This window comes from Xyrauchen texanus, chromosome 1 (assembly GCF_025860055.1).
Source record: "Xyrauchen texanus isolate HMW12.3.18 chromosome 1, RBS_HiC_50CHRs, whole genome shotgun sequence".
Taxonomy (NCBI): Eukaryota; Metazoa; Chordata; class Actinopteri; order Cypriniformes; family Catostomidae; genus Xyrauchen; species Xyrauchen texanus.
The window spans coordinates 14326111-14348774 of record NC_068276.1 but is presented as its reverse complement, the minus strand read 5'-3'; the positions used below and the strand labels follow the sequence as shown (position 1 = coordinate 14348774).

Genomic DNA, 22664 nt, shown 5'->3' with positions numbered 1-22664 from the left:
TTATTGTGTAGAATCATATTCAAACCATGTCCATGACAGGTCTGAGAACAAAAAGTGTCCAAAATCTGAAAGAAATAATAATATTAAAGGATGCCTAAGGTGGGAAAATTAAGCAAATATAGTTACAAAAATAAAAATTCAAATTTGAAATATTACTGAATCACAGGAATGGCCCGCTTGTTATCTTTCATATTTAAAACATGTATTAAATATAGTAATATTATGCTTTATTAGCTGATCTCTGATAAATAAAGCCTAAACACAGTAAGATTCTGCGTCTTTTTTATATTATTTTATATTATTTTATTACTATTATTTTCACATTTTCTTCTTCTGTTTAAATGGCGGTTGGCAAACCAACTTAAAGGTGCTTTTCACATTTTCATGTTTACTGTGGCCTTTAGGAATATTTGGCAAGCAACAGCAGTCGCTTCTGCGTGTCATCTTGCAACGTGGCGTCCACGCCCATCTCGAGTTACAGACAATCCATTGACCAATAGTAGAGCTTCCCTTAGTAGCTGCGTTATTTAGCGACGACGTGATTGGCTGTGCTGCGAAACACATCCACTCTGGGTTCGGTTGTAGCCCTTTGTGATCCGCGGGGTATGTTTGAAAACGAAAAGAATCGACTTGTTCTCTTGGAATTGTTTCGCTCCGAGTTGAAACATTGTAACATTTGAACGCCTCTTCCTGGCAACGGAATCGTCTGCGACTGTAGCGCGTGCTTCTATCAGTGCTCTACAAAGGAATAAGCTGGAACAAACAGTTGTTTAACTTTATGCAATTTTTAAACTCTCTGCGTTGGATTGTATTCTCTAGGCATGGACGTGTCGGTGTATTTATGGGTTTTGTCGCTGTACACGTGTCTTGTGTATGGGAAACCCACTAATAGGAAAGAAAGGGTCCACCATGAACCTGAATTGAGCAGGCAACACCACGAAGATAACCAGAGCTATCAGTACGATCACGAGGCCTTTTTGGGCAAAGAAGAGGCCACCACATTTGATCAACTCACCCCAGAGGAAAGCAAAGACAGATTAGGGTAAAGTTTGGGTTTGGATCTATCAACACACCGAGTTCCAACCTTAATGGAAATATCAGGAATTGTGATTTTCTAAAAATTTATAAAATCTCAAAACGTCACAGAAAAACCATGTAAATTTGTAGTGGATATAGGTTATAAATATAATATGATAAAAAAAATGTCCTCATCCAGTAATCACAAACGACTCATGTAAATGCATTGGTCAATAGGTATGGGAGCCCTAAAATAGTATGCACCTTTTGGCAAAAGTATGCAACCTAATGCTTTTTTTAAAAGGGTTTAAGGATATAAGGGCATTCCTTTCCCAAAACTGCTTTAACTTTTTAAAAGTGTCATTTGATCTCTTATTAATGAATGTGTGAATTGCTTATTTGCATGTTTCTGAGACATTTTAAACTTTGACAGCAGGTAGAGTATCAAGGTGCTGTATAACGGTGCATTATATGCAGGGTTTGTGGTTGCCTCTCCATTATTATTATAATAATGAGTTCATGAAGCATGTTTTCAAGCACATTGCATTGGAATGAATGCTATTGGTGGCAGTACAGAAGCCTGACTGTCAGTAGTCCCATATAGACTATGAAAGTGAGCATATACGTTTCAGCTACTGTATATTTTGTTTTTGGATATCAGAGCTTCTCTTGTTTCTTGACAAATGAACAAGTTCGCAAGCTCACAGGTTGGAGGAAATGGGCCTATAGGCATGAGACTTGGTGCTCGTCCCACAGAACTGCCTTTAGAGTGCTCTTGAGTGGGAGGGCTCACCTAACATCACAACGTGGCATCAGGGATAAAAATAATTTTGCTGCTGTCAAGATCGAGTCCATTTGACTCTAGTTTGACTGGTGGGTGAATCTCGTGAAACCTGAAAAAAGTAAAAAATAAATAAAAAAAAAAAAAGAATGTCTTGGTCATCTTTCACAAACCAAAATAAAGTTGTATTTTGCTTAAAGATAAATGAAGCTTATTATTAGGGCCATTAAGATTGTGTTATTTTTATTATGATTAAAGGAATAGTTCACCCAAAATGAAATGTCTTCCTGCCATCCCATATGTGTATGACTTTCTGTCTTCTGCAGAACACACACAAAGAGTTTTAGAAGAATATCTCAGCTCTGTAAGTCCATACAATGCAATAAGAACACTGAACAAACTTTGAAGCTCCAAGAAGGACTTAAAGGCAGTGTAAAAGTAGTACATACGACTCCAGTGGTTAAATCAATGTCTTTCGAAGTGATCGTATCAGTTTTATTTGAGAACAGACCAAAATGTAACTCCTTTTTTTTTTACTGTACATCATGCCATTGCTTTCTCTAGGCACCATCATGATTCAAGCACGATTAGACTTCTTATTTGATGCATGAACAGAGGAATCGTGCTTGATATCATGGTCACCTGCTGATGCCAAGATTAATAGTGGGGGGAAAAAAAATATTTCTATTCTGTGCTTACCCAAAACCAATTGGATCTCTTCAGAAGACATTGATTAAACCACTGAAGTCATATGGATGACTTTTATTGCTTCATTTATGTGCTTTTTGGAGCTTCAAAGTTTTGGTCACCATTCACTTGCATTATATGGACCTACAGAGCTGAGATATTCTTCTAAAAAATTAGGAAGGAAGCAAGTTATTCATGTCTGGGATGCATTAAATTCAAATGTATTTGTGAAATGCTTATCACAATAAATATTTTTCCAAAAACCATGTACAGAGAATACAGCACAACCCTTTCTTGGTCTTTCCAACCAGTCTTTAGAAAGCAGAATCAAAAAGTAATAATGTGAATTCCTTAATGTCAAACTTTATTATTTTATATTTTAATTTGTTTTAAATGAATTTTTCTTAAATGAAGCCATTGACCAATAAGAATAGAGCATTCCAGAGAGCTTTGTAATAATTTCTAATATTTTATATAACAGTAAAATATGTCCTGGATATGTTTTTTGTGAAATTCATCCTAATAGGGCAGAAAAGCTAGAAATGTGTTGTGAAGACTCATTAAGTTTTTTACTTTATGCCCATTGTGCTATTTGGCTTACATTTTATTAACAGTTATTGGCTTCTTGAAATTACTATTTCTTTCTATCATCTATACACATCTTTAGGAAAATAGTTGATCGGATTGACAGCAATGGTAATGAATACATCACTATGGATGAACTCAAGGCCTGGATCAAGAGAGTACAGAAGCGTTATGTCTATGAGAACGTTGCAAAGGTCTGGTCCGACTACGACCTGAACAAGGACAACAAGATCTCATGGGAGGAATATAAGCACGCAACCTACGGTTACTATCTGGGTAAGTCACAGAACTGTTCAGAAACCGTCTGTAATTTTGATATTGATTAAATGTTTATGAAGGACTCCTTTAACTGGAATTGAGCTCCTGTGTTCTAATAAGGACTGACAAGCTTACCAATACCCGAAAGGCAACTCAAATGAACTGACTTGATTAAAATGAGGCAGCCTTTAGCTGCACGACTCAAACTACTGAGTTGCTGTCTTCAAGGGATTTGCACATTATTACTTTTCAAAATTACAGTGTTCTGATGTGGCCTGACACTCTTTTCACAGCTAATCCAGAAGAGTTTGAAGATGCAACTGACCAGTTTAGCTTTAAGAAGATGCTTCCACGAGATGAGCGCAGGTTTAAGGCTGCAGATCTAAATGGCGACTTAGCCGCAGAGCGAGATGAGTTCACTGCTTTCCTCCACCCAGAGGAGTTTGATCACATGAGGGATATTGTGGTCCTTGTAAGTGGAATTATTTAAACTGAAAAAATATCATCTGTGTGTAGAATATTTCACTGCTTTCTGGAGTACTCGATTGCACATCTGGGATAAAGTGATATTTAAAGGGATATTTCTCCCCAAAATTTAAATTCTATCATCATTTACTCACCCTCATGGCATCTCGGATATGTATCACTTTCTTTCTTCTGCAGAACACAATTGATGATTTTTATGAGATGATTTAAGCTCTGTAGGTCCATACAATGCAAGTGAATGGTTATCAGACGTTTGTAGCTCCAAAAATCACATAAAAGAAACAAAAGTAATCCATACGATTCCAGTGGTAAAATCCATATTTTCAGAAGCAATATAATAGGTGTGGTGAGAAACAGGTCAATATATAAGTCCTTTTGTTTACTCCATTTTCACTCTCAGATGTAAAAGTGAAACTAAACAGGCACCACATGTGACTTTCATATGTGAAGGTGGAGATTTATAGTATAAAACATTTTGATCTGTTAAAATGTTTAACAGATCATATTTTAGCCCTGGAATTTACATATCATCAATGGTACATGATGTCAACCATACAGATGCTGCTTATTAAGTTGAATGTGAAAATGTTTGCTTGTATTTTTTCAAAGAAAATAAAGATCAGAGCATTTGTTTTTGTCACAGTGTAAAGTCCTAAACAATGTTTGTAACATTAGCAGAATGCGATCATCACTCTTTGCTCTGCTTGCTTGTGCTAGGAAACTCTGGAGGACATTGACAAGAATGGAGATGGGCATGTAGATGAGGACGAATACATTGGTAGGTTCGTCTGCATTTTGGACTATTGCTTATACACTCACCTAAAGGATTATTAGGAACACCTGTTCAATTTCTCATTAATGCAATTATCTAATCAACCAATCACATGGCAGTTGCTTCAATGCATTTAGGGGTGTGGTCCTGGTCAAGACAATCTCCTGAACTCCAAACTGAATGTCAGAATAGGAAAGAAAGGTGATTTAAGCAATTTTGAGCGTGGCATGGTTGTTGGTGCCAGATGGGCCGGTCTGAGTATTTCACAATCTGCTCAGTTACTGGGATTTTCACGCACAACCATTTCTAGGGTTTACAAAGAATGGTGTGAAAAGGGAAAACATCCAGTATGCAGCAGTCCTGTGGGCGAAAATGCCTTGTTGATGCTAGAGGTCAGAGGAGAATGGGCCGTCTGATTCAAGCTGATAGAAGAGCAACTTTGCCTGAAATAACCACTCATTACAACCGAGGTATGCAGCAAAGCATTTGTGAAGCCACAACATGCACAACCTTGAGGCGGATGGGCTACAACAGCAGAAGACCCCACCGGGTACCACTCATCTCCACTACAAATAGGAAAAAGAGGCTACAATTTGCAAGAGCTCACCAAAATTGGAAAAATGTTGCCTGGTCTGATGAGTCTCGATTTCTGTTGAGACATTCAGATGGTAGAGTCAGAATTTGGCGTAAACAGAATGAGAACATGGATCCATCATGCCTTGTTACCACTGTGCAGGCTGGTGGTGGTGGTGTAATGGTGTGGGGGATGTTTTCTTGGCACACTTTAGGCCCCTTAGTGCCAATTGGGCATCGTTTAAATGCCACGGCCTACCTGAGCATTGTTTCTGACCATGTCCATCCCTTTATGGCCACCATGTACCCATCCTCTGATGGCTACTTCCAGCAGGATAATGCACCATGTCACAAAGCTCGAATCATTTCAAATTGGTTTCTTGAACATGACAATGAGTTCACTGTACTAAAATGGCCCCCACAGTCACCAGATCTCAACCCAATAGAGCATCTTTGGGATGTGGTGGAACGGGAGCTTCGTGCCCTGGATGTGCATCCCACAAATCTCCATCAACTGCAAGATGCTATCCTACCAATATGGGCCAACATTTCTAAAGAATGCTTTCAGCACCTTGTTGAATCAATGCCACGTAGAATTAAGGCAGTTCTGAAGGTGAAAGGGGGTCAAACACCGTATTAGTATGGTGTTCCTAATAATCCTTTAGGTGAGTGTATGTACAATACCTGATATATTTTGAGTTTGTCTTTCCCACACAAATAATTTTGAAGATGTTCTGTTTCCATGTCCAAATTGGGAATGATATTATTTGTTATTTGTGTTTGCTGTCTTGAAAAAAGCCATATTTAGCCAGTAGATGTTTATTTTATCTTGGAGTAAAGAAGTTATTTTTGTGTGGTGTGTTACGAATGGATTTCAAAGCTTTTTCACACCAGATATGATTGTCTTTAGAACAGAACTTAGATGCAGGTAGATTTGATTTTGATTGATGGACTTTCGAGGTCTTATTGTTGAACAAATGGATTGTCACCCAAAATGGAAAATTCTTATGCCCCATACATTTTTCAAGAGCTTTACTTTGTACTGGAGATCTATCGATATACACTCACAAGCACTTTATTACAAACACTAAGATCCTGATAAAGTGCCTGATGTTGTCTTTTGCTGTTGTAGCCCATTAGCCTCAAGGCTCGACATGTTGTGCATTCTGAGATGCTGTTCTGTTTACTACAATTGTACAGAGTGGTTATCCGAGTTACCGAAGCCTTTCTGTCAGCTCAAACCATTCTGGCCATTCTCCGTTGACCTCATCAACAAGGCATTTCCTTCCACAGAACTGCCGCTCACTGGTTGTTTTATGTTTAGTTTTTGGTACCATTCTGAGTAAATTCTAGAGACTATTGTGCGTGAAAATTCCAGGAGATCAGCAGATACAGAAATACTCAAACCAGTCCATCTGGCACCAACAATCACAGAGATCACATTCTTCCCCATTCTGATCGTTGATGTGAACATTAACTGATGCTCCTGACCCATATCTGAATGATTTTATGCATTGCACTGCTGCCACATGATTGGCTGATTAGATAATTGTATGAATAAGTGGGTGTACAGGTGTACCTAGTAAAGTGCTCAGTGAGTGTATCTACAGTATATATTGTGCAAAACACCATATATATTGTCCTGCTATTTTACAGCGGACATGTTTGCTCAAGAAGATACCGGTCCAGAACCAGACTGGGTTAGGACTGAGAGAGATCAGTTTTCCGATTTTAGAGATCTGAATAAAGATGGTAAGATGGACCTAGAGGAGGTTCGCCACTGGATCCTGCCACAGGACTATGACCATGCACAGGCAGAGGCCAGACATTTGGTGTACGAGTCAGACACAGACAAGGTATACATGTACTTAGTATTTCAATAAAAAAAACCTTATTTTCATCCAATCCAAATCATGTTGAGAACAAAAAACTAATGAAAACACATTTTTATTTTATGTTTTATTCACCAGGACCAGATGCTTACCAAAGAAGAGATTCTTGAGAACTGGAACATGTTCGTAGGCAGCCAGGCCACCAACTACGGCGAAGACCTCACTAAGAACCATGATGAGCTATGAGCCCAAGTAAAAGATCTGGACCTCTACTGGACATTGTGACCACAGGCATCCTGACCTGGAACTCTATTGCAACCATTCTTTTCCTTGGGGGAAAAAAAAACCAGAAGCCATGCCACTGATTGACTGACCTATTGCAGCTCTACCTCACAGAACAGACATAGAGGAATCATTACTATTGAGAGTCTGAAATATAAATAGCCATGGTCCCAAATGCATACTTACAGTTTTCTCCTGCACTCTATGTCCTTTTTGTGGGATGCCAAAGGACTATTCTGGTCTAGACTGAATGAGCTGCTACAGATTTCTTCAGCTGAAGCTAAAATTTTTTTTAGCAGTCATTGGATAAAGACTGTACTTGTACAAGTTGTTCCTATTTTTGTCTGGTGACATTCTATTGTAACAAACAAGAACATTCAAATTCTATTTATTTAGGATTAACGTCTTAATTCTACAATGCTGTTATTGCTGCAAGTCAGTGTTATACAGTTATTAGGTGTGTTTATATGTGTAATTTCACTACACTGTAGAAACATCTTCACTGTAGGTAATCATATACATTTTCCCAGAGCTGGACAGTTATGACTCTTACTTTTTTTTTTGACATACCATGCTTGAAACCCAGCTGCCTCAGATGCTTCTTTTAAAGGGCTAGTTCACCCAAAAATGTTAATTCTCATCATTTACTCTCCATCATGATTTTCCAGATGGGTATGACTTCATTTCTTCACAAGAACACATTTGAAAATCTCAACTCAGTAGGTCCTTAAAATGCAAGTGGATGATGATTTGGCTTTTGAAGCTCATAAAAATGTATAGATAGTCAGCATAAACGTCATTCATATGAGTCCAGCTGTTGAATTAATGTCTTATAAAGTGATCACTTTTGGTGCAATAAGATCAATATCCAAGTACTTTTTTAACTCTAAATCATTGCTTCCAGTCAGCAGCGGTAAGCACATGTGACGTGAGCGCGTTGGCACTTGAAACACATGGAAGAGCAGTGCTGTTTACAACCAAGTAGGATGAGAGCTGTATAGAAGCATTGTTGGATTTGGTTTAGAAATGTATTTATCTTTTTCTTTACTCACAATGGTGCGTTTGTGTGCTTATCCTGGATGTCTCAGCTGAGAGTAGAACATGACATTTCGTTCATAACATGGCAGTGCGAATTCATCACACGAGAGACCGTGTGATGATCACCCTCTCGTGAAGTTTTCTGGAAGCATTGGATAATAGTTAAAAAGTGCTTAAATATCTTTTTTCACACCAAAAGTGATCGTATCGCTTTAAAAGACATTAATTTAACCAGTAGAGTCGTATGGATAACGTTTTTGCAGACTGTGATTTTTGGAGCTTCAAAAGTCAAATCACCATCCACTTGCATTTTTGAGGACCTTCTGAGCTGTGATGTTATTCTATTTTTCTTTTAATGTGTTCTGAAAAAATACATTCATACACGCCTGCGATATCATGATTGTGAGAAAATTAAACAATTTTCATTTTTGGTGAACTATCCCTTTAACTTTTTATGTCTTTTGAATTTTGCATTTGTAGTTTAATTTTGTCTAATGTCTGGTAAATTTCCAAAAAGAAATGTTGAATTTGGTTGGTGATTATGGAAGATGTTTTACCCTTGTACTGAGCAGTTTCAACATGAAATATCCCTAGTGTCTCTTCAAAATCTGTTCATTGCTGTACATTTATACATTGCCAAAATGTGGTCCTGTTTGTCTTCAAGTGTTCTAAATCTGTAGCGGCTTGTACATCCTGGGTTTTGATCTTGATCCTGGTGTCAGTTCTTAATCTGAACCAATAGCAGTGATGCTCCTTTTAGGTTTCTTATGTATAGTACCTGAGAAACCAAGTCACTTTAACGTGATAACCATTGTGAAGTGTTGAGGAATACAAAGCATCTTTATCTGCTGGCATGATTGTGATGTTTGGTTCCAACCAAAGAAGCTACTCAGATGAGGGTCTTAAAGATTAGAGTAATAAAATGTCTTTAATAAATTGATAGACTAGTCTTAGATCAGATGTTCAACAATGACTCTGATGATACAAACTTTCCTAGTCTTTATTTTTATGTACTAAACTAATACAGTACGGTAGATCATACCATCATTTTCCACTAAGGCTTTGTTTTTTCCTCCACAGAGGATTGCATTAGAATATTTTTGTTCTTTGTAATTGTGGTTTTAAATTCTGAAATGCTTTTATTTTAATTTGATGAATTTATGGAATTAAATGGCACCGTATTGTGGTAAACCTGTAGGAGAAAAAGGAAGGAGGTGAAATGGGGATATTTAATTGTCTCCAACAAAACATTTTCATTTAAGCCAGTGTTCTGCTTCAGTTACTTAAGTCTTTCTTGTAAAATTGTCACTTTTTTTTGTTTATTGTATGTTTTATTGTATGTTTTATATATATATGGTATGAATCAGTCAGATTTAATTGTAATAAAAGAAAATGGAATTCGGTTTAAAAATAGATTTCCACGCATGCTTCGGGACTTCAGTGCTGCAGATGGAGACTGGTGGTTAATAGAAACTACTTTGACATTTCTAAATGGAGACTGAACAGTCAGACCTGTACCAAATGTTAAGGTCCCATTGCCACATTGGAGTGTGTTCATCGCAGTTGTTGACCATTGCTATTCATTGGCCCCTTGCCTGATGACCTCATAAATTGTTCTAATTAATTAATTACACACTAAAGATAACCAGATACTGATTATGCGCCAAATGTGTAAATATGCCAAACTAAAGCTGTTATCTTTATTTAGTAAGTTTTATTTTTGTGTGTGAATTTGGATATCTAGTAGGGATTCACTTTAGAGTGAGACTGGTGTAGTGGTCGATTATTATTTATATATATATTTTGTTTTAAGTTAGAGAAGCTGAAATTTATAGTAATGGAAATATTTTGTGCTGAATGTGTTTTTATAATCTAAAACAAAACAATAATAAAAGTACCAAGACAACCCAGAAATACAATGTTCTCAAAGCCACAAGTCTAAAAAGTTATGTTTCAAATTTGAAGATGATCTAACAATCTAAAAGGTTTTTATCAATATTTCTCAGATTTATCACTTTTATGGACAAAAAGTGCTATTGGATGTATTTCAATGAACGCTTGTCATGGACAGTTGACCCAAGTGTGGCGAACTGGATTCATCTGGCGATCGACTCTTGATAAAGGTGTGAAGTGCCGTTTTGATATTGCATGTTTTAATTTGTACTCCTGGCATAAATAACTAAATTGCTGTTTCTGGAGCATTGCTATCGTGAAACAGAGATCTGATATCAATGTTGAACCCTTAGACCTTTGAAAAGATGTATAATTTGTTAACATAAATTAGATTTATAGACAGTACATTATATATTAAATGTGCAGTGTGACGTCACTACCGCATGCGGGGGGGATTGCGTATCAACAGGTTAAGGAGTTCTATCTTGATATTTATAGTTCCATGTCTTTGTCTACAGACTTTGTGGAACCATTAGAACTCCCTAAACTGATGACTGAGCAAAAAATTATCTTGATTCTGAGATAACCTTGGAGGAGCTTGACAAGGTAATTAAGGCCCTGCCTACTGACAATGCTCCGGGGCCAGATGAGTGTAAAAAGATCCAAGTGAGTGTAAAAGTTACCGTCCAATTTCCCTGAGCTAGATGTAAAAATGTTGGCAAAAATTCTGGCTAAGCGATTAAAATTGTTTTTGTGTTTGTTTTTGAGTTGCCACAGTATGCAATAGACTGGCGTGTCTTAAGGTCAATATTAGGTCAAAAATGGCAAAAAAGAAACCGCTTTCTCTAGATTCTCATCTGTCAATCATTGTTTTGAGGAATGAACGATATACAATCCTTGAAATTGCCAAAAAACTGAAGAATTCATACAAAGGTGTACACTTCACTATGTGGAGGATTTGAACTTAGATCTTTTTGAAGTAGTTTAGTTTTAGTTAAATTATTTTCAAATTGTAATTTTTTCACGTTATTAATGTGCTGACTATACATTGTGATCAGTTAAATGCCACTTTGCTGAATAAAAGAACCAATTTCGTTCCATAAGAGTAAAATCTGTACATTATTCAAAACTTTTGGATGCCAGTGTATATTTATATAAAACAGTTAGTTCCGGTCCTCGAATCTGATTGGACGAGAGATGTTCTATGGGCACTGATGACTCAGAACATCAGCACTCATATGCTTTACTGTTTGTATCACTCTGCTTGTGTTCATGCCATTCTTTACACTAAAGCTAAAGTGTAAGAGCAGTGCAGATGTGTAAAAAGCTAGATGTGTCTCTACATTTATTTTTGTGACATTGCAGATTTTAGACAGCATGTGGCAGCAAAAGACAATTTTTGTGCGTAAATGAGTCATTTTAAGTAACGTGCATCACCAGTTAGTCAGTATTTTCATTCATAGGCACTCCATGATTTCTCAAATCACTACAACACTACTAAAGCTGGGAAAACTGCTTTACACTAACAACATCAGCATTAAGGCTCCTCACAGCTGAGAGACACAACAGACTGATTAATTACACAAACTCAAGGCACTTACCTCTTACTGGAATTTACCGCTACATCCCCCTCTCTCTCTCTCTCTCTCTCTCTCTCTCTCTCTCTCTCTCTCTCACTCATTCAAACACACATACATACATCCTTGTTTCTCCAATACCTTGTTAGGATCCTGCCACAAACCACGATAATACTTCTAAAGTGATGTTTTCGAGAGGCTTGGATGCCTTTATGATGGTTTAAACCAACAACGGCAGATTCTGATCCGTCGGGTAAGAAAGTAGTTCCATGCACAAATGCGTTTTTTTGTTTTGTTTTGTTTTGTTTTGTTACCATACTTAAATGTACTTATATGGCCATGTGCCATAGGTAATCACAGTAGTGCTGATGTAGGGCCATATAGCCCAATTACAAGTGTGATATAGGTTGGCAGCATCCTGCCCACAGACAATATTCACTCAATCTGAGAATATTGTATTCTGTCACTACAGGCTAGAGATTTCACCATAATACCTATCTCATATCTAGAATTATGATGCAGCATTATAACTCTACCCAGACTCCAGTTTCTGTTTTGTTCATTTATTAATACATGGCTGGGGGTTCTGTCAGATGCAGCTTTTGAACTCACCCAAGAAAAGTTAAACACAAGCTTTTATAGATGATATTATGTGATCTCTCCTGATACTTGTTAACTTTAGTCTGATTGGATATAGGTTAGTTAGAATTAGCTAATCATCTTGTCAATTGATCAACATTATGAAATATAGTTATTAAAAAAGATTATGATGAAAATTCCAGTCATCGTTTAACAATGTCAGGTTCACATTTTCAGTTCCCCTTAAAATATTCCACTTGCACTGACTGTTTGATTGTTCCCCTTCTCAGCAATCTTTCATATTTAGCCCAAATATGCTATCACAATATATATATATATATATATATATATATATATATATATATATATATATATATATATATATTCACATGAATTACATTTTATGTAGGGCCTACACAAAATTGATGCTCATAATATATTTCTATTATTTTCCCTACTTACACGCATGTGTATGTGTCCTGAAGAATGTTGGTAGTCAAAAAGACTTTTGTAAAAGCTTTTTGAAAAAAACTTTTCTTAAAGGTTTTCTTCCATTCCTAAGGAAATGTCTGTTTGCAAAGGGATCGCATTTACTTCAGTCAGCGAGGACATATAAAACTTTAGATTCTGTTTCATCAAATGTAAAGTAATTTTCCTCCCTCTAGTGGTTGATACATTGAAACATTTACAGTGCCCCCCAGCATATTTGGACACACTTAAAAATATCTGAATGTAAATGCTTTAGAGAGCTAAATATCAAACCAAGTAGAATCTGTAACACCAAGTAGAGACAAATTATGCTACATTTTGTTAGTTCTCAGAACTTAAATTCTCTTAACCATTTGCTGTTACTTTTATATAGTGTGATTAATTATGTAAAAAGTAAGGTATAAAAATAATTACCACAATTTATCATGGCCCCTGACCCACATGCAAATTCCAAAATGCAAGTATGTATTTTCTTACTAGGTTTTGATGAGCTGCATCAACAGGGGGCATTCAGGGTGCCTTATGAACAGTTGAGTGCTCCAGGTGTTATACAGACACAGGACTCGGTCTTGACAGTCAAGTCATTTTCATCTGTATATAGCTTCACAATACTGATTGTTTCAAAGCAGCTTTATAGAAAGTATCTGTAACGTCTTAACCTCCTCAATGCTCAAGCAAGCTGTTGTAACCTGCATTCCCTGATGGAGGGAACGAGACGTGTGTAGATGTAGTGACACTAGGGATCTCTCTTGAGAGCCTCAGTTACCTCTTATCTTTGAGAAAAGGCCAATGAGAACTGGCAAACAGAATTTGCATGCCCCTCCCCCGGACATATGGATAAAAAAAAGGAGGGAAGCGTGTAACTGTTCAGACAGGTTTTGAGCTTTTTTACATAAACCTTCAAGGTGGAGGGGGACAGCCGCCCCTCCAGCTTCTCCTGCAGGAATGAGAGCACTGACCCGACTACGCAGCTCTGTGGGTCTTCAGATCGGGAAGAACACCAATTTGCGAATAAGCGCCACTTTAGAGCATAAAGCTGCCTGGTAGAGGGAGCTCTGGCTTGAGTGATCGTGTCTACAATGGATGGTGGAAGACCGTTTAGATCTTCCGCATCCTGTCCAGGGGCCAGACGTGAAAGTTCCAGAGGTCTGGGCATGGATACCAGAGGGTGCCCCGTCCCTGAGAAAGAAAAGAATTCATCAAGGGAATTTGCTTGGGAGGTGCTGTTGAGAGGAGCATGCTATCCGAAAGCCAAGACCGAGTGGGACAGTGGGGGGCCACGAGAATGACTTGTTCTTCGACCTCTCTGACCTTGCACAGGACTTGTGCAAGTAGGCTCACTGGGGAAAATGCGTATTTGCTCAGCCCCCTGGGGCCAGCGCGTCTGTGGGTGGGGCTTCTGTCAGAGAGGTAGGCGTCCGTATGTACATGTCTACGACGCGTCTGAACACTGCTGTAGGGGGACCCCTGTCGATAGAAAACAGAGGTCTGTCCAAGGGCTGAATAAGTGACGGCAGGAAGGGGTGAGGGTCACACGGTATGTGCCGTGGCGCCGTCCCCATCTTGGGACTCAAGTCTGAGGCCAGTGGTGAAGCGGTCTCATATGCATCAATCAACGGAGCAGTGAGACCGTCGCTGAGGATCCCATATGCCCCAGGAGTCTCTAAATTTGTTTCAGTGGAACCGCTGTGCCTGGACTGAACAAACTCAGGCAGTTTAGCACCAACTGCGCATGCTCGCTCATGAGGCACACAGTCACTGAGACTGAGTCTAACTCCATGCCGAGAAAAGAGCTTGCTCTTTTCCCAAGCAACTGTCAAGAGTGCGTTAAGATTAGCCAGTCGTAGAGGTAGTTGAGTATGCGAATGCCCACTTCCCTTAACTGGGCAAGATCTGCCTCTGCGACTTTCATGAAGACGCGAGGGGACAGGGACAGACCGAATGGGAGGACCTTGTACTAATACACCTGGACGTCAAAAGCAAACCGGAGAAAGGGTCTGTGACGGGGTAATATTGAGACATGAACGTATGGATCCTTCAGGTCTAAGCGTAAGCCACGCGTCCAAGCTCTGGGCGAGGGGCACTAAGGGGACGATCACGTGTGACATACCTGAAGGAGGGGCCTCACAGCGTAGGGGAGCAGGCGACGTCACGTGGAGAGGTGGTTGAGCTGAGGAGAGGCTCGAAGCACTTACCTTGCTCCACATACACGGCCTTAGGCAGGTACGCGACTGAGGAGGAGGTTCTGCGGCGACAACCTCTGGTTGCCTGAGGCATGAGTGTGGTGCATTTGGGCACTTGAAGTAATGGTCTGCATTCATGGGGGCCCAATTGAAAGCGCTTGGTGCCTGATCGCCTTGAGAATGCCGGTTGTGGGCACCGTCTAAGTGACCCAGGGAGTGAGGAAACTGCTTCCTTTGCGACAACATGGGTACCACAGCCCGTTGGGGGTGCGGCAAGCAAAAGAAAGGAAACAAGTATGTACCAGCTCTGTGGCAGACATCTCTCTCCCTGGTTTGCCTGATTCTGGAGCACTTGGGAGCCTTCTGGGTCCAGGAGGTGATCTGTGAGACGGGGGTGTCCACTTCCTGAGGAGAGCTCTATGCTGGGGCTGAGAGCTGTGCCCGGGGTGGGGCGGAGCTGCCTGGGGTTTCAACGCCGCAGGGGGGATTCCCTCGGCGAGCAGACGAAATGTGGGATCTTGAGCCGCGGTGGGGCAAGATGTGTTGAATGGCCGCCATCTATTGTAAGTCACTTTGGATAAAAGCTTCTGCCAAATGCATAAATGTAAATGTAAATGTAAATCTATTTCTTCACCATAAAGAACAGATGGGCAAAGCCCTCTACGGTGTCACCGAATAGGCCAATCTGGGAGATGGGGGTGTTGAGAAAGCGATCCTTGTCGGGGTCCCGCATCTTGACCAGATTCAGCCACAGATGGCGTTCCTGGACCATGAGGGTGTCCATCGCCTGTCTGAGTGCATGCGCTGTGACCTTCGTGGCCCGGAGGGCGAGGTCGGTCGCCAAGCACAGTTTCTGCAGTACCCAAGTTGCTACCAATGGCAGGCTAGCGCCTTGCATGGCAGCTCTTCCACCATTGGTGTATGAGTGTGTGTGAATGGTTGATTGGGACACAGTGTAAAGCGCTTTGGTAACCTCTAAGGTTAAACAAAGCACTATATAAGTGCAGACCATTTACCATTTACATTAGGACCAGGCTTCCCAAGTGCAGATCTCTGCATTTTGGCCTGGTGGACTTGCAGGAGGGATGTAGTGTGCAGGGCGGAGGCGGCCTTTCCAGTGGCGCTGTAGGCCTTGGTCACCAGAGACTTGGTCACTGTATCAACCTACAGGCCTTGGAGGGTTTTGCGGGAACAGGTGCACCGCAACTGCCTTATCCAGCTGGGTGTGTTCCGTGTACACGTGGACCACCCCGCCATCAAGGGTAGTGAGAGCAGACAAGCCAGGGAGTTAATCACTTAAAGCGTGATTGCGTCACTCAAGGCCAGCTAGAAGGCCTCGACCAGGACATATCCTAAAGATCACACCCACCAAGAACAAATAAATCAATCTGATTGGCTGATGAATCTGACAATCTGACTTTAGTTGCTCATTCATTTGCACCGTTGAGATGCTGTGGAAATTCTGAAGGTTTGACGGGGTGGAGCTCAGACTCACGCGCTGCTTCGGGCATAAGATTTGTGAAACAGCTGTCACACTTTGCTTGTAAGCATCAAGGAATAAATTCTGACTGGATAAACTTTTCATTTTTCTCTATTTGTTTGTAGATTAATTAAGAGTGGAAAGGGATTAAAAAATACATAGGCAAAAATGTGATTGAGAATGAAAATATTTATTTATTTGGCATGTTAGGCCAGCAGAGAAGGCTTTGCTTGCCCTGAGAATTTGCCACTGCTCTTTGTTCTGTCAAAACAAACAAGTGATAGCCAGTCCTGAAACATTTTTCCAATTAGAAATTAGCATAATTAACTCTGATAAAAGTAATGGCCAGCATGGTGCAATCACTGCCAACCATGTCAACATAAAATTTAGCATAATAAATTCAGAAACAGAATGTACTGATTATCATTGTCCTATGTCTGCCAAACATGTTGAGTGGTCCAAACATCATCTGCAGCTTGAAACTGAACTTTTGACTGGATTTTAAGAGTGAAGGCACTTGGCTGCATCAGAAAGCTATAGGATGCCACTTTTCTCCATTTCTCCTTATATAGTGAATGACTTAACCTTCATTTTGCCATCTGTCTGCGCTGGTCTCAGGACAGTTCAACTTCTTGGTGGTCTTTGCAGCATTGTCTTGTTGAAAAATAGCATCTGATCATTCCTCTTTCAAAAACAACTTTTCAATTGTGGGAAGCAAGCCTTTCTGCAAAATTCTCCTCTACTCCAAAGCATTAATTGACTATTCACAGTGAAGCAGCTCAGTACCAGTATCTGAAAAGGCTCCCCACACCATGACACCTCTTCCTCCTTGCTTCACTGTGGTAGAGATGCATTCACTATTGTATTTCTCAGCAGGTCTTCGAAGACACCTCTCAGGAGCACCACCATGCATCTCAAATCATGATTCATCACTCCACACTACTTGGCTAAACCACTCTTAATCAAACTTTCCATATTCTACCAAAAACTTAATTCGGTCTTTGATGTTTTTATGAGACAGCATTGGCTTTTTTACACATATTCTAGACACCTGCATTAGATAACCTTCTGGTTATTGTTCTTCTCGAAAGAGTCTTGTTTTCTGAGGTCTTGAATTCTGCTGACAGTTTTCAAAGGTTTTATTCCTGTCATTGAGGCAATTTCAGCAGGTGATTATTCCAGCATGAAGAGGTTTGGGCCATCTGAAATGCGGGTTGGCACTGTTTTGGCAGCATGCGGAGGACCTACACAATATTAGGCAGGTGGTTTTAATGTTGTGGCTGATCGGTGTATATACGCAATGATCTCAACATTGAGTTTGTCTGGGATTATATGAAGAGACAGAAGCAATTGAAACAGCCTAAATACACAGACCTCTGGCAAGTTTTCCAAGATGCTTGGAACAACCTACCAGCCAACAACCTTAAAAAACTGTGTGCAAGTGTACATAGGAGAATTGGTGCTCTTTTATTGGCATAAGGTGGTCACACCAAATAGTTATTCTGTTTTTTTGGTTTACTGCACTTTAAATTATGTTACTCGATAAATACAAATTATTTATGGCATTATATTTTTAAGAATCCTCACTCTACACAACATTTTATATATAGGCAAATGTATATGCATAATTTCTTAATTAATCCATAAGCCCTGAGGGTGTAAATATTATTTAACATTCACAGGGCATGAACCCATTTAAAAGTCTTTAAAATATGTATAAATATTAGAAATTGTTTATATGAATAATTTACAACCATGCATTAGTTCCAAATGATTAGGATACCTGCAAATACCTGTAAATGTTGGAGCTGTGCTGCAGACAACGCATTTGCTCAAGATATATAAAAGCTCAGGAGACGGCTTCATGCTTCATGCTTCATGCTCCTATAACATTTTCCTGTCTTTCTAAACTGTCCTATTCTTAAAAAAAAAGGAAAAAAGAAACATAAATATGAATAATAAATAAAACAGGTATCAGGTCAGATTTTACATCACACATAACATGTTTTCCTTTTCCATTTATTTGATGTCTCATGAAATGTATTGCAGGGAATTCACTGTAATACAGAGTTTGTTTTTGTGTGCATCTGTCAGTTCGGCAAATAGATGTGGCTGCACAACAAACATCTGTGCCTGTGTTTTTAATGAGGTTAAGTTTATTGTCTCATCCCTGGAGATTTCCAGGACTGTTTTAGGACTTTTTTTTAATGAATACCAGTACAGCCTTGGGGATCCTTATTTGTCTTGTGTCTTTCTCTTTCCTATTCATCAGAGACCTGGAATGGGTGGAATCAGTTCCTTCCTGAAGAGCTGGCATCTTGTGATCCAAACCTCACGTGATGTTAACTTACAGTGGCTTCAAAAAGCTTTAATAAATAAAAAAATAAATAAAACCAAGTGACATTATTTTCAGCAAAACTAACTTTTTAAGCAGAACATTTCATAATAGGAAAGATTGTTAGACATTAAATAAAAAAAAAAAAAAGATGTTCAAAATGACAACAAAGTATTTGGAAACTTTCTGGTTGTCATAGGTTTTAGGAACATCAGAATTACACCTGTGGTTACTCTGCTTGGACACCTGTGTGAATTTGAGAGGAACTGAAGTTACACAACCACTAAGACTGGTTGATTAAGCATAATTGGAAAAATGGTCCAGAAAGTTAGTTCTGAAAATTTCTAAAAACAGATAGTCTTATTTCATATTTTTTTTGCATCCATTTTCAATGTTAAATATGGGTCACACAGACATTTGCATTATGTAAACTCAGTGTATATCCTGATTTTTTATTTATTTAATATATTTATTTTGCAGCTGTCTTTTGATATGTTTATGTTACGTGTCAGCTATCCCTGGGGAATTCTTTTGCTTTTCCTCTCTGGCAGTTTCTTATCAAGGTGTTGTACCTTTTCTCAACACTCTGTCTTCTATTCTTCTTGTCCCTGAGGGACTGCTTTCACAGGCCCATCTGAGTCTCTCTTGGTTCCAGCTGCCAGGGGCCCCAGTGTCCTTGTGCCCCCCCAGGCATTAAGGCACACACACAGCATGGGAGACGTCTGCATTCTTACAGACTCTCTGGGCACCAGAGGGCACAATCACAAGACACACACACACACACACACACACACACACACACACGATGATTTTTATACTGTAAGATTCTATCCCCTAACCCTAAACCTAACCTTCACAAAAAACCTTCTGCATTTTTACATTGAAAAAAAAAAAAAAAACATAGTTTAGTATGTTTTTTAAACTATTTTAATTATGGGGACACTAGAAATGTCCTCATAAACCACATTTATAGCATAATACACTTGAAAATATCAGTTTGTAACCGATTTGTTTTTCCTCGTATACCACCCAAACCTGCCCACACACACACACACACACACACACACACACACACACACACACACACACACACAAACATCTCTAAGGTGTCCTGTGTGTATTGAGGTATTCCTGCAGCTACAGATGAAATATAAAGAAGTTAACCCTGTAATTGACTCCCCCTGTATTTGGGGTAATAGCATTAGACTTTAAATAGTTTGCTGATCTAAGATGACCTAAGATGGGGAGTCTAACTCACCTAAGTTCCATGTTACTTCTTTGGCTGCAGTGACCTGGGTTCCCCTTCTGTCAATCACTCAACGTTGTGTCGATGAAGTTACACTAGGGGTCACTCCTGGGAGCCCCAGACATCTCTGATCTTTGACAAAAGGCCAATGAAAATTGGCGAGTGGGATTTGCATGCCAGTCCCACAGACATACAGGTATATAAGGAGCTGGAATGCACACACTCATTCAGATTTCTTCTTCGGAGCCGAGCGGTTGTATTCACTGAGCTGAATTACTCTGCTGCCCCATTCATCTCTTACTCTTACGAGCTGTTGCGGTTGCTATCTCTCTGCTTCTGATGGCCACGATCACTGTCTCAGGTGTTTGGGTGGTACCCATGTGGAGACGGCATTCTTGGATGGTTCATGCCCTCATTGCGAGAACATGACCATGGCTACGTTGCAGTTGTGGCTTTACTTCTTCAGAGGGAAAGCCACCCCAGCTGCTCCCCGGCTAAGTCCTTCTACCTTTGTGTATGAGGCTGAGTCGGTTAGTACTGGGGGCGATTTGGGAACTTTTTTTTACAGTGCTTTTGCCCGCACCCGATTTGCGAACTCCTACACTCTCACTACCCTCGATGGTGGGGTGGCAAGGGGGTACTCGGCAATTCCTCAGGTGGTTGTGGTGCACTTGGGACTGCAGAGCGCCGCCACCTGGCAGAGTTGTCCGAGGTTCCCGTCCAAGGCCTGTAGGTTTACATCATCACTGGCGGCAAAGGCCTACGGCACTGCTGGACGTGCTGCCTCCGCCCTGCATGCCATGGCTCTCCTGCAGGTGCACCAAGCCAAGAAACTTAAAGAAATGCACAAGGGTAGTCCTGACCCAGGATTGATGCAGGAGCTGTGCTTAATGACCGATCTCGCCCTACGGGAGACAAAGGTCATGGCGCGGTCTCTCGGGCACCTTTGGCTCAATCTGGTCGAGTAGAGAGAGGCTGACAATTCCTTGATGCCCCCATCTCCCATGTTGGCCAAGAACCAGAGAATGGCTTAGAAAGCACCCTGAGACAGGCAGCCCTGGAAGTCCAGAACCTGCACTTCAGGAGCTGATAAGAAGACTACTCCTTCCCCTGTGATGATCTCCATGGGTCACGAGGACAAAATTCTTCCTCTCCCATCCCAGGCTGTTCCAGGAGTGGTCACAAGGAGCAGGGAAGTGCTTTGATGTCCCTGGACTCATCATGGCCACAAGTGGCACCTCAGGCTCCACCCCGTTGCAAGGCCCTGCCTGCCGGTACGTCTGACACGATTTTTCCCTTGGTACCCTCACGCGGTATTTGGGGCTGTGGCCCGCACTCCCCGACCTGTAGTGATGGCTGATCAGGACTGTCCGACTCGGCTATGCGATTCAGTTCACTGTGGTGAAAGGTAAGAATGCTGTTGCCTTGTGCACGGAGATCGCCTCCCTCCTACAGAAGGAAGCAATGGAGCCTGTTCCTCCAGCCAAAATGCGGAAGGAGTTTTACAGCCCTTACTTCATCGTACCCAAAAAAGGCGGCGGGTTGTGGCCAATCTTGGACCTGCGAGTTCTGAACTTGGCTTTGCACAGACTCCCGTTCAAGATGCTGATGCAAAAACACATTTTAGCGAGCGTCCGGCATAAAAATTCGTTTGCGGCGGTAGACCTGAAGGATGCGCACTTCCATGTCTCGGTTCTACCTCGACACAGACGACCCTTCCTTTGGTTTTCTTTTGAGGACAGGACCTACGAGTACAAGATCCTCCCCTTTGGTCTGTCCCTGTCACCTCGCAGGGTCGCAGAGGCAGCCATTGCCCCATTTAGGGATGTGGGCATTCGTAACTCGATGACTGGCTGATTCTAGCTCACTCGCGGGACCTGTTGTGTGCGCACAGGGACCTGGTGCTCAGGCACCTCAGCCGTTTGGGGCTTCGGGTCATTTGGGAAAAGACCAAGCTCTCCCTTGTTCAGAGCATCTCTTTTCTTGGTATGGAGTTAGACGCTGTCTCAATGATGGCATGCCTCAAGGACGAGTGCACACAGTTGATGCTGAACTGTCTAAGTTCAGACAGAAGACGTCAGTCCCACTGAAATCCTTTAAGAGGCTCCTGGGGCACATGGCATCCTTAGCGGCCATCACGCCACTCAGGTTGATGCATATGAGACCGCATCAGCACTGGCTTCAGACCCGAGTCACGAGATGGGCATTGCGCCACAACGTACACCACATGTTCATAATGCAGGTTTGCCGCCGTCTGTTCAGCCCTTGGTCCGACCTAGTGTTCCTATGGGCAGGAGTTCCCCCTAGGCCAGTTCTCCAGGCATATCGTGGTTACAACGGATGCCTCCAAGCGTGGCTGGTGTCCTTGGACTGGCCCACGACTGCATTAGCACTGATATTGTTCCTTTTGTGGAGAAAAAAGAGAAGGTCGTTCTTGAAGGCCTCGGTTACCTCTGAACTTGAGAAAAGGCCAATGAGAAATTGGCAAACAGAATTTGCATGTCCCTCCCCCGGACATACAGGTATAAATCGTGCATCTGTCCATTCAGATATTTTCTTCGGAGCCGAACG

The 22664-nt window shown here is 40.8% G+C and overlaps 1 protein-coding gene across 1 annotated transcript; it reads left to right on the top strand.

Annotated features, from left to right (window-relative positions):
- Positions 1-592: 592 nt before the first annotated feature.
- Positions 593-10237, top strand: LOC127621464 (reticulocalbin-1-like). The gene is made up of 6 exons (XM_052095111.1): positions 593-1042; positions 3153-3346; positions 3622-3800; positions 4532-4592; positions 6816-7015; positions 7130-10237. Exons 1-6 carry the CDS (start codon positions 822-824, stop codon positions 7235-7237), a joined length of 963 nt encoding a protein of 320 aa, XP_051951071.1. The 5' UTR covers positions 593-821; the 3' UTR covers positions 7238-10237.
- Positions 10238-22664: the final 12427 nt, after the last annotated feature.

Coding starts and splice junctions, on each gene's coding strand:
- LOC127621464 (XM_052095111.1), top strand. CDS start 822: ATGGACGTGTCGGTGTATTTATGGGTTTTGTCGCTGTACACGTGTCTT. Junction 3,347..3,621: donor AACCTACGGTTACTATCTGG/GTAAGTCACAGA, acceptor CTCTTTTCACAG/CTAATCCAGAAGAGTTTGAA. Junction 3,801..4,531: donor TGAGGGATATTGTGGTCCTT/GTAAGTGGAATT, acceptor TGCTTGTGCTAG/GAAACTCTGGAGGACATTGA.